The sequence below is a fragment of the Vombatus ursinus genome, unplaced genomic scaffold (assembly GCF_900497805.2).
Source record: "Vombatus ursinus unplaced genomic scaffold, bare-nosed wombat genome assembly UNPS02014877.1, whole genome shotgun sequence".
NCBI classification, from domain to species: domain Eukaryota; kingdom Metazoa; phylum Chordata; class Mammalia; order Diprotodontia; family Vombatidae; genus Vombatus; species Vombatus ursinus.
The window spans coordinates 2,669,428-2,680,517 of record NW_020954655.1 but is presented as its reverse complement, the minus strand read 5'-3'; the positions used below and the strand labels follow the sequence as shown (position 1 = coordinate 2,680,517).

Below are 11,090 nucleotides of genomic sequence, written 5' to 3'. Positions count from 1 at the left end.
GTAGTAGTAGTAGTAGTAGTAGTAGTAGTAGTAGTGGTAGTAGTAGTAGTAGTAGTAGTAAACTACCTGCACCAAAACATTTCCATTTGCTACATTCCCCTCATTGACAAGTACATTGCCTCCATATGATTCCCGGGACATGATACCAGCAATCAAAGCAGGATCGACACAGTATTTTCGGCCAATCACCCTCAGTGTGGGCTGATATCTCTGGACATATGGCAAGTCCATTTCAGCCAGCCTTTCAGAAGCACGAACACCTAAAGCAAATGGGAAAGGAAACAAAGGATAAACATTTTGTGAAATATAGTTCTACAAAATGTACATCTGAAACTGGAACATTGCTACCAGCTGACTTGACATCTCAATCAGGGGTGGTGAATTCATGGGATCTTGATAAAGGCATCTAAAATGCAGAGCCCCAAGTTTCACTTGTGAATTCCCATCTGACCTAGTGATGTTAACTGAAAGTATTCCTTGACTTTTACATCCACCCTACCACTGGCTTTCTTTTAGGTGCTGTCTCTCCCAAATAGAATGCAAGCCCATTGAAAGCCAGGGCTGACTTTCTTTTTCTATTTATATCCCTAATGCTTAGCAAAGTGGTTGGCAAGTAGTAAGCGTTTAATAAATGTGTTGTGGTTGTTGTTTTCATTCATCTGGGAGTTCCCTACATGGATAATCACTGGTCTGATCCCTAATCCTTTTCAGTTTTCAAAGCACTTTTACATAAATATTCTTTTAATAATCCTGAAAGGTCAGCCAAGTAATTATTATTACCTGCATTTTACTTATGATGAAACTGAGGCTCAGAGAAGCTACCTGATTTATCTAAAGTACAACATTAAGAAAGGCTAGAATTCAGGTCTCTTCATTCCTAATCTAATGATTATCGATTGTACTACACCATTCCTGCCTCTCTTAAGAAGAACGAGGTGGGGGGGGGGGCCAGCTAGGTGGTGCAGTGGATAGGGCACCAGCCCTGGATTCAGGAGGACCTGAGTTCAAATTCGGCCTCTGACACATAACACTTACTAGCTGTGTGACCCTAGGCAAGTCACTTAACCCCCATTGCCCAACCAAAGAAAGAATGAGGGGGATAATAGTTTGAAATTTGAAAACATATATTTATTCACCCAACTAGTCAATCATTTAGTAGATGCATGAATTAGAGGCAGGATAAGATAGGGACTTTCAAGAAGGGTGTGGCATGAAGGGAGAAATGATTTACATTTTTTCAAGTTAGAGAAAGTTCTTTGTGAGAGGATCCAGGCACTGTGAGTCATAAGTGAGAGCTCTGGGCATAGGATGCTGAGTAAAGAGATTGAAATCTTTCTGAAATTCTCCAGAAGGAGAGATTGATTAGAAGCAAATCTGAGTTCTCATAAGAGGAGCAGTAACATTGAACCTGGTCCAGAAAGTGCAAAATTGTGGCTGCCATATGAAAGAAGGAGGATGAGTCATGATCAGTCTGTAAAAGTGAATCCAATATTTAGGGACCTTTTAAAAGAGACAGAAAAAGAATCTAAAAAAGAGAAAATATTTTCCTGTTATGTTAAGTACCATACCACAGTAATTCAGTCCTCGCTGTCTTCCGATTATACATGAAGCTCCAGGGGTATCAATGTTTCTGATATTTCCATAGCATCCCCAATTAGTACTTTCAGTAGGGTCTGGAGGAAGAGAGAAATTTCAGAGTAAGCCGTCTAACTGATATAGTTCAAAAAAGTTTTGACTATGGGTGTGGCCACATAATAGAAAACACACTAGCAGTGAATTCTTGCTTCCTGCTCTGTCAACTTTAGAAGGGGGCAGGGAGATTCATTTTGCTCATCAACCAACACTGGTCATCTGAAGCTAGGCTGTGAAACTATATAAGTAGTGTTGGAGGCAGGAAAAACTGCCCCTCAGAGCTTCCTTCTCCATTATCTGCTTTGTGTAGGAATTTCACAGAGCTGAAGAGACCAAGGACTCAGGAAAGAGGATGGGGACCACCACCATTGGAGAAACTGATCTCCAATGTAAATGTAAAATGATTTCCAACTTATCTTGAATTCTAGAACATCTCCCTTTCAAACCCTACTGGCTCAGTCTAGCTTGTGAAATATTCAGATATGGTTTTGGAAGAGTGGAGAAGTAATTCTTTTTTTCAACTTAATTTTTCTCCCCTTTGTTCTTCTCTGGGACCCCAATTTAGTCTCAGAGTTTCTCTCTAGGGGCTTAGATGTTACTTTAACCAGATATGTGTTTTTTAAATAGAGACCTAGCTCTGAAGAAAGGAGATAGGGGAAATTTGTCCTCTGCCAGCAAGATTGGCTGAGGGTGTCTGTGTGTATGGGGGTGAAGATTTTTAACTCATCTTTCATCCATTAAAATACGAGCTGTCCCTCTTGGGGACGTCTCATTTTGTTCTGCCTGTGAGGTTGGCTTGCAGATAACTGCTGGCATGCAGACAATTACTGAAAGGAAGAAGAGTTTCTTCCTTAGGGAAACTATCAGAACTGTACATAAATTATATTTATAATCGCCAATAATAACTAGTATTTACATGCCACTTTAAGGTTTACAAAGCACTTCACAAATAATATCTCATTTTATCCTCAGTTTATCAACCCTGGTGGTTAGGTGCTATCATTATCCCCATTTTACAGATGAGGAAATGAGGCAGGAAGAGGTTGTAACTTGTCCAGGGTCACACAGCTAGGATCTGAACTCGGGTCTTCCTTATACCAGGTTCAGAGCTATGTCCACTACACTATGTAGATGCTGTTCATTCAGCTAATATTTTTATTACCAGATTCCCTCTAAAATGACTTCTGGTGTTAGAACTAGCCTTGGACATAAGGATTAACCAAACAGGTCCTTGTTAAGCTTAGGAGCCCAGAAAAAGGAAGGGACATTTCCAGAGAGGATGACTAGGTCATTTCTGAGAGTGGGGGCCAAAAAGAAAGACTTTCCCAAATTACAGGATAACTAAATGAAATTAGAGATTGCCTTTTTTGTTAAACTTTTTTCTTTTTAACAGTCCTGTGATTTCATCAATGTCTCTGGGAGATCTGGGTAAGGAGCTTTCTTTATCAGTGCTCATCAGCATCTTCTTTGAAACTACTTATAGCCTTGGAGAAATGGCCTGCCACTCTTTTCATTTGAGTGGCCTTTCTAGTTATTTTGGACATTAATTGCAGTACTTCATAATCAAAAAGTTGTCATAACCCAACAATGAATCCTTAGGAGACAATAGCTTGCAGCAGAAAGATCACTGGGTTTGGAGGTAGAGGACCTGGGTTCAAATCCTCACTCAGTTACTTATTGTTTTCATGGCCCTAGGCTAGGCATATAACCTCCCTGGTTCTCAGTTTCCTTATCTATAAAAATGAAGAGGTTTGGACTAGATGACCTCTGAGGTCCCTTCTAGCTGATATGCTTTGAGAGAGTCAGGGTAGATAATTTCTTTTTGTTTTTGCTAGGCAATTGGGTTAAGTGACTTGCCCAGGGTCACACAGCTAATAAGTGTCAAGTGTCTGAGGACACATTTAAACTGAGGTCCTCCTGACTCCAGGGCCAGTGGCTCTATCCACTGTGCCATCTAGCTGCCTCTAGGACTAGTAGGACTAGATAACGTTCTTTTTTTTTTTTTTTAGACAATTGGGGTTAAGTGACTTACCCAGGGTCACACAGCTAGAAAATGTCAAGTGTTTGATCTGAGGCTGGATTTGAACTCAGGTTCTCCTGACTTCAGGGTCAGTGCTCTATCCACTGTGCCACCTAGCTGCCCTCCTAGATAACTTCTTAAGGTTCCTTCCAGCTCTGAATCTTTGAAAAATATGTAGTATATTTTGTATATTTGAATACATTTTAAAATGGAATTCTGGAAAGTTCTTCCCAATCCTCCATCAAGTTGATGGTTATGAAAATGCTACTATTAGTGTGAAAGGGAGGTATGAATTCCTTTTAGAGGTATAATCTTTCGGATTAGGAGATTACATATAAATACAGAGACCAGGAGTAGAAAATACCTCTTTCCTTTATTCTTATGGTCAGTATGTATGACATACATACACGTATGTATGTCAGGTTTATCAACATTGGTGTTTATGTCCTCTTTATGGTTGGTATAACATGCTCTTTTAAAAGTATATTTCCAAGACAATCCCAAAGGACTAATGATGAAGCATATTATCCACCTCCAGCTAAAGAACTGATATTGTCTGAATATAGACTAAAGCATGCTATTTTTTACTTTCTTTTTTCATTCGAGTCTTTTTATATAAAAATTACTAATATGGAAATGTTTTACATGATTGCAAAAAAAAATAGTGTGTCTTTTGTAAATGGAATGATAAGTAAGTTCCAGTAGCATACATTTAAATTCAGACCCCAAGCATTATTTTGGAAGTCTTTGTCCTCAGAAATGACCTTGTTAATCGATCTATTTCCTTTCCTTTTTGGGGGGCTCCAAAGAATAACAGGAACTGAATAGAGACCTGGGCCTGGAGTCAAGAAGACTTGAGTTCTGGCCTCAGACCCTTACTGTGTGACCTTGAACAAGTCACTTATCCTCTGTCTGCCTCAGTTTCCTTAACTATAAACTAGGGATGATAATAGTTCCTACCTCCCAGAGTTGTTCGTGAGGTTCAAATGAGATAATATTTGTAAGCCACTTAGCACAGTACCTAGCACATAGTAGGAGCTTAATAAACGCTTGTTCTCTTCTCTTCCCTAGTTCTCTTCCTATACCTTAGTCCTATCACCAGAATTTGATAGTGGGAGGAACTGGAGGCTTTTTTTTTTCACCTGCAATTTCCTATTTTAGAAGCTCCATTCCCCTACCACCTATGATTCCCCTTCTCCTCTCCAACCCCAAGGACAAAATAAATGTTAGCAATGCCAAGTGGAAAAGAAAAAGCAGCAACTTACAGATAAGGGCGGCAAGACCCAGAAGCAGCCAGTGAACAAGCATGCTGACGGCTCTTGTTCTGCAGGACCTGAAATGGTTTTGAAATAAATATTAGTTTGAAGGAGTGAAAGCATCAACACATGCCATAAAAATATATAATGTTTCTACCGGAAAAACAAAAATAGGAAGGACTAAATTTCCCCAGGCCCCAACCAAGGGAAAAAAAAAAGAAAGAAATCATCTGAACTGTAATGGAAGAAAAAAATGAAAGTTAGTTCTAAAGGCTTTGGCATCCTTCAACAAGCTTTAAAATGACCTGACTCTCCCTTAGCTTGTAGCGGTTCAAGCAATCATGAATTTTCCTGATAACTTTTCAAGGTAGATATTTAAGAAGCGATTGTTGTTCAGTCACTTTTCAGTCATGTCTGATTCTGGCAAAGATACTGGAGTAGTTTGCCATTTCCTTCTCCAACTCATTTTACAGAGAAGGAAACTGAGGCAATCGGGGTTGAGTGACTTGCCCAGGGTCACACAGCTAGTGAGTTATCTGAGACTGGATTTGAACTCACGTCTTCCTGACTCCAGGCCCAACACTCTCTCCACTGCACCACCTAGCTTGTGAACAAACTTGTGGGCATTTCTTTCCTTCCTGCATCATGAAAATCCAGGACATACCTTCTGTTTCTGGGCTGTTCCTCTCTTCTGCTCAAACCTCAGGCCCAGAGCTGTGACTGAAAAAGGCAAATTACTTGATGACTATTCCTTCTTTTCAAAAGCCTCTTCCTTAACAAAAGACATGTACGCAAAGGTAATTTTTTTTGTTGATGTAGATGTAGATGATACTTTTTCTTTATTTTTTTGGCATTAAAAAAATTTTTTTTTGAGTTCCAAATCCTCTCCTTCCCCACCCCCATCCACTGAGAAGACAAACAATATGACATCAGTTATAGATGTGAAATCATGCAAAACCAATTTCTATACTGAAAGGTGATTCTTAATGTGAATAATTTTTCCCCACATTTGGGATATTTTTTCCTTTTTTCCTTTTTTTAGGTAGGCAGAAACTGTATAGCCTCAGAGTTGAAACTGACATCAGGGGCCATTTAGCCCAATCTCATAATTTTACAGATGAAGACAATTGAGGGCCAGCCCAGAAAGAGTTACGTAACTTGCCTGAGGTCACGAAGATAGTAACTTGTAAAACTGAGATTTAATCAACCCTTTGCACCTTGTTGACTCTGATTTATCACTCCTTTTATCACTTGTAAAGGATCCTGCCTGATTCTTCCCACCCCACTCTTAGTCAGGAAGGCATAAGAAAACAATCCTCTCCTCTATTCCAATCCCTCAGTGCCTAGTTCTCAGAATCAGTTGAAAGGATGAAACTAGAAGTGGTGTAATATATTGGATTGAGTGTTGACCTGGGAGTCAAAAAGAGACTTGGGCTTAGAATCTGCCTTCGATACCATCTGTGTGACCTAGGAAATCCTTTAACTTCAGTTTGCTTACCTATAAAATGGGGATAATAAAAGCAATTACCTCACACAATTATTGTGGTGATCAAATGACATAATGTACATAAAGGGCTTTGCAGACTTTAAAGGGTTAAATAAGCATCAGTTATTATTATTACTCTGACTCCTACAACCAACCTAATACACAGAAAATCCACACAGGAAAAGACTTGGAATAGGGCATAGAGAGTCCAGGGAGGGCATCTCAGACTTAATTGGAGTATATAGACCTAAAAAGTTAAAAAAAGAAAAGGTCCTGAGATGCAGCAGCTTCTAGGGAATGGTGACATATTTGAGGCAGCTAGGTGGCACAATAGAGGAAGTGCTGGGCTAGGAATCAGAAAGACCTGAGTTCAAAGTGTGTCACTAGTGTGACCCTGGGCAAATCATTTAACTGCTCTTGGCCTCAATTTCCTCATCTATAAAATGGGGTTGTGAGGATTTCATGACATAACATTTGTAAAACACTTTGCAAACCTTAAAGTGCTATCTAAATGCTAGCTGTTAAAATTATTATCTTATGCACTCTCACTGCAGGAAGAGACAGAAGTGACATTTGCCAATTGACAATCACTGTGTTCCAGACCCTCCCCCCACAACATACAAACCTACTTCCTAATCACCATCAAAAAATACAAAAGTTCCAGTTTCCTCACAGTCCAATAGAAAAATACCTAAATACTTTCTTCATCTTAACCCCAGGATATGGCGGATGACTGCCTTCATTGACTCTTCCCTCACCCATCGATGCCACTTCCTCTACTCATTCCACAAGAAAACCCATGAATGTGCCCTCAGTTACCCATCATCACAACACATAGTAACTATCACTCTGCATTCCTATAACACTTGACACCTTCAAAATGCTTTAAAAGTTATTTTCCTTAATCATTCCTCATGGAAGGAGAAGTACCTGAGAGAAATTTAAGACTACATTGGAAAGAAAAATCATTTAAAACAGAAAACTTCATTGGAAAGAAAAAAAAATTAGGAAGATAAATTTGCACCACTTTCTGTTTGCCAAGCTGAAGGTATAAGTCATCCCAGCAAATAGCATGGCTTTCCTTTTATTCCTCGAGTTAATTAAGATGGTCTAATTTTTCAGAATGCTTAAAAGAGCAGGGAGGAGAGGCCCACAATTAGTCTGAACACTGTTATATTGTTGCCCTGTACATAAAAGAAGCTGTAGCCACATCTGGAACAGATATATTCAGGCAGCAAACAGAACTATTTAGCACCCATTTGAGTGCATGGCACATACAGAATAGGAAGACCAACTGAAAGGAAAAAAAAAAGAATTTGACAGAGAGAATTTTGGTACAAGAAAGGCTGGCTGTCCTATTAAGGTGACATTTTCATAGGGGCCTTCCAGTAACTTTCTAAAAGGAACCTGCTAAAAGTGCTTTACTTCTATCCAAACAAGAACACGAGGTATGGCCACTTTTATTGCTCCACCTTTAGCCTTGGCAAAAACAAAAAAACAAGCAAACAAAAAAACCCACTTTATTGAATCGCTAGTGGGAGGTCTTCTCTGTTACTTCGACAACTAAATTATTTATTCTGCAACATAGAGAACTATGTATATATGTTCAGCATGGTACATCCTGTGGGATGGTGTAGTGACTGGGGCTATCTTTCTGCAGGAAAATACAGCATCTACTTTCACAAAGTTAGGGTGGAGAGTGACTTACTGGTTCCTACTGGATCCAGGATTCCCAAATATTTTTAGTGATTTCATTTAGTGAAATCTAATTTTGTTGGATTGAGCACCTGCTAATGATAGAAAGGAAAAAAGAAAAGGAAGGGAAGGAAGGAAGGAAGGAAGGAAGAAGGAAAGGAGTAAAGGAAGAAAGAAGGAAAGAAAAGAAAGAAGGAAGACAAGACACAAAAATCTCAGCAGTACAATCCCCTTTGCTTGATTTTGCAGGTTAGGTAAAAAATATCTGTCATAAGAGGTGATTATCCCAAGTGAAGATAATAATGGTGTATAATAACCATTAAGCAGATTGTTTGTTCAGATCTTTGATGATTAATACATACCTACCTCCCTGATCTTGGAAACCACTTTTTAAATGCTAAGTAGAGGTAGGTATCAAGGAAATAATGACCGACATATCAATGACCCCATCTCCCCATTCTCCTGGAGGGGGAAGTGAATAACAGCAAGCAGTACAGTATTGTTAATAAGAGTAGAATAAAGAGCCTTATAAGGAAAAAGGACAAAATCACATAGGTTTTGAAGAGACTTTAGAGGTTTCTATTCTGGCCTTTTAATTTTAAAGATGAGGAAATTGAGGCACAAAGAAGTTAAATGTCTTACCTGTGACCAAGCAAGTATTAAGTAGCAGAGCTGGTATGCAAACCTAGATCCTCTGACTCTTTTCGCAGTGCCATGCTCAGCATATTCATGCAAAATATTAGCTGAGTAATTCACACATTAGTATTAGCCCCGGCCCCCCTTCATCTGGCTGAGGAAACCTTTACTGGCTCTCAAAAGATGCTGTCATTCTCAGGGGTTGAGAATAATGCCTTTTCTTGAAATATATCATGTAGAAGGAAAGACTTCATACTTGTTCCTCAGCAGAGTCTAAACTAATGCCATATTGTCCTAGGAAAAAACAAATCAAGCTGACTCTGGTTAAGTGGCTTCTGAAGTTTGTTCATTTAGAGGACATGCTTTCTTCTCCTATCACCATCATCACCATCATTATACAGGTATTGAGTATGGCTAAGTTTCTAGAGGTCCCAGCTCATCCTGGTCTCATATCTCTCCCTCTATCTCTTCTGGAGAAAGTGAGTCCTTGTCCCAACACCTTCCACTTGGGTGTGCTAATTTTAGCAACATGACTTACCCATCTTTGTATTCCTCCTTTATCTCTTATTATTTTTTAATTTAGTTTTTAAAATTAACATTTAAAATTTTTTCAATGAACAAAAATCCATCTTCTCTCCCTCCCACCTCCCACCACCGGGAAAAAAAGAAAAACAAAACTCTTTTAACAAATATGCATAATCTAGCAAAACAAACTTCTACCTTGGCCATATACAAAACATCTCATCTTTTTTCAAAAAAGCAAATTCCACGTTCAGGCTAATGCTGATGCTGCCATCATCACACATATTTTTGTCCTCATTCTCCCATGTTGCACATATTCTCTGTTTCTGTCTCTCTCTTTCCCTTCCTTTCCCTCTTCCTCTCCCTTCACCCTCCCCTTCTCTCCCCATTTCTTCCTCTCCCCCTTGTCCTCCCTTTCTCCCTCTTCCCCTGCTCTCATCTCTTTTTCTCTCTCTTTGTCTCTGTCTCTCATCTCCACCCCATCCCTCCAACTTGGATTCAGCTTCATTTTTATTGCCATTTCCACACATAGGAAAGAAGCACACAGTCAACAATATTTTAGGATTCAGAATTTCCCTTACAGCAGCCCATAGTTTCAAGAGATTTTTCATCTCTTTCATTTACCCTACGAAAGTTTGAGACCAGTCACGAACGGGAGATCAACATCACCCTTCACGGAATTTTTGGTCCTCAATAAATTCAAACATCTTTTCCTCCTCCTGTTATGTCTTTAGACTCACCTGTCTTCAGCTTGACTTTGTCCTATAAAATTGACCGTACACAGAGCCTCCTTTATATATACACAACCTATGCTTCTCTCCTGCTCTTAAAAAGTACTGACCTCATCCTACTGTGAGGAAATTTGTGGTAAAGTTTAATAAATCATAGTAATAATCATGATAATTAAAAAATACTTTGAACTGATACAATGCCTTGTATTCAGTAATGTCACATAGTATTTTGCAAACATTAACCAGTTAGGATCTTTGTGTCACTGCCAAAGGATAAGAGGTTTTTGTGAGTTTATTTTTGGATTCTGACATCTCTTTACATTTGTACAGGTTCTAGGATATTTAGGGAAGGCAGCTAGGTGGTACAATAGATAGAGTGCCCAGCCTGGAGTCAGGAAGACTCATCTTCCTGAGCTCAAATCTGACACTAGCTGTGTGACCCTGGGCAAGTCACTTAACCCTGTTTGCCTCAGTTTCCTCTTGTGTAAAATGAGCTGGAGAAGGAAATGGCAAACCATTCCAGTATCGTTGCCAAGAAAACCCCAAATGGGGTCATGAAGAGTCAGACATGACTGAAACAACTGAACAGGACAGCAGTGGCTGATGGCACCAGCATTTCTACCTGGCTTTTAAGGAAAGGGGTGGTGGTGTAGGAGGAACTAAATTAAGTAGTGAAAAAACATGTAGGAAAAGTCAGACGAGTTAGCACAAGGAAGAGACAGTTTGAGGTTAAGAAGTATGTAGATGTTTGGTCTCCATGAAAGGTATGGTCAGATTTAGCAAGAGCTGCAGTATATCCATCTGAATAAAACTAGCTGAGTTCTCTGCTGTCCCTAAAGAAGGGATATTTGCATTCAAGACACTATGAGCATTATACTCTCCCGCAGGAGATGCAGGTTATAAGTAACATAGTTGTATGTGACAGCTATGAGTTTCCTTTGCCAGGATCCTTCCAGAATATTTGGAAATGACAAGTGTATCTGTATTTTCAATGAAAAAGTAGATGTTCAACAAGGTCAATCAGTTAACAAGCATTTATTTACTGCCCACTATATGCCAGGAGCTGTGCTAAGCACTGGGGGATACAAAGAAAGCAAAAGACAGTCCCTGCT

At 39.4% G+C, this 11,090-nt stretch overlaps 1 protein-coding gene across 3 annotated transcripts in view; it reads right to left on the bottom strand.

The window, feature by feature from the left end:
- The window catches only part of LYG1 (lysozyme g1), a 14,213-nt gene extending 4,213 nt beyond the window's left edge, over positions 1–10,000 (bottom strand). Inside the window, exons 1-4 of one of the 3 annotated variants that reach the window (XM_027842559.1) lie at positions 9,988–10,000; positions 4,918–4,985; positions 1,569–1,673; positions 67–260 (exon numbers count right to left, since the gene is read on the bottom strand). In XM_027842559.1, the coding sequence (XP_027698360.1) occupies positions 67–260; positions 1,569–1,673; positions 4,918–4,960 (342 nt within the window). In that variant the 5' untranslated portion in view covers positions 4,961–4,985; positions 9,988–10,000. Of the gene's footprint in view, positions 1–66; positions 261–1,568; positions 1,674–4,917; positions 4,986–5,572; positions 5,630–9,987 lie in introns of those variants that run through there. The other 2 variants (XM_027842558.1, XM_027842560.1) reach the window with 2 other exon arrangements.
- Between the last annotated feature and the right edge of the window lie 1,090 nt (positions 10,001–11,090).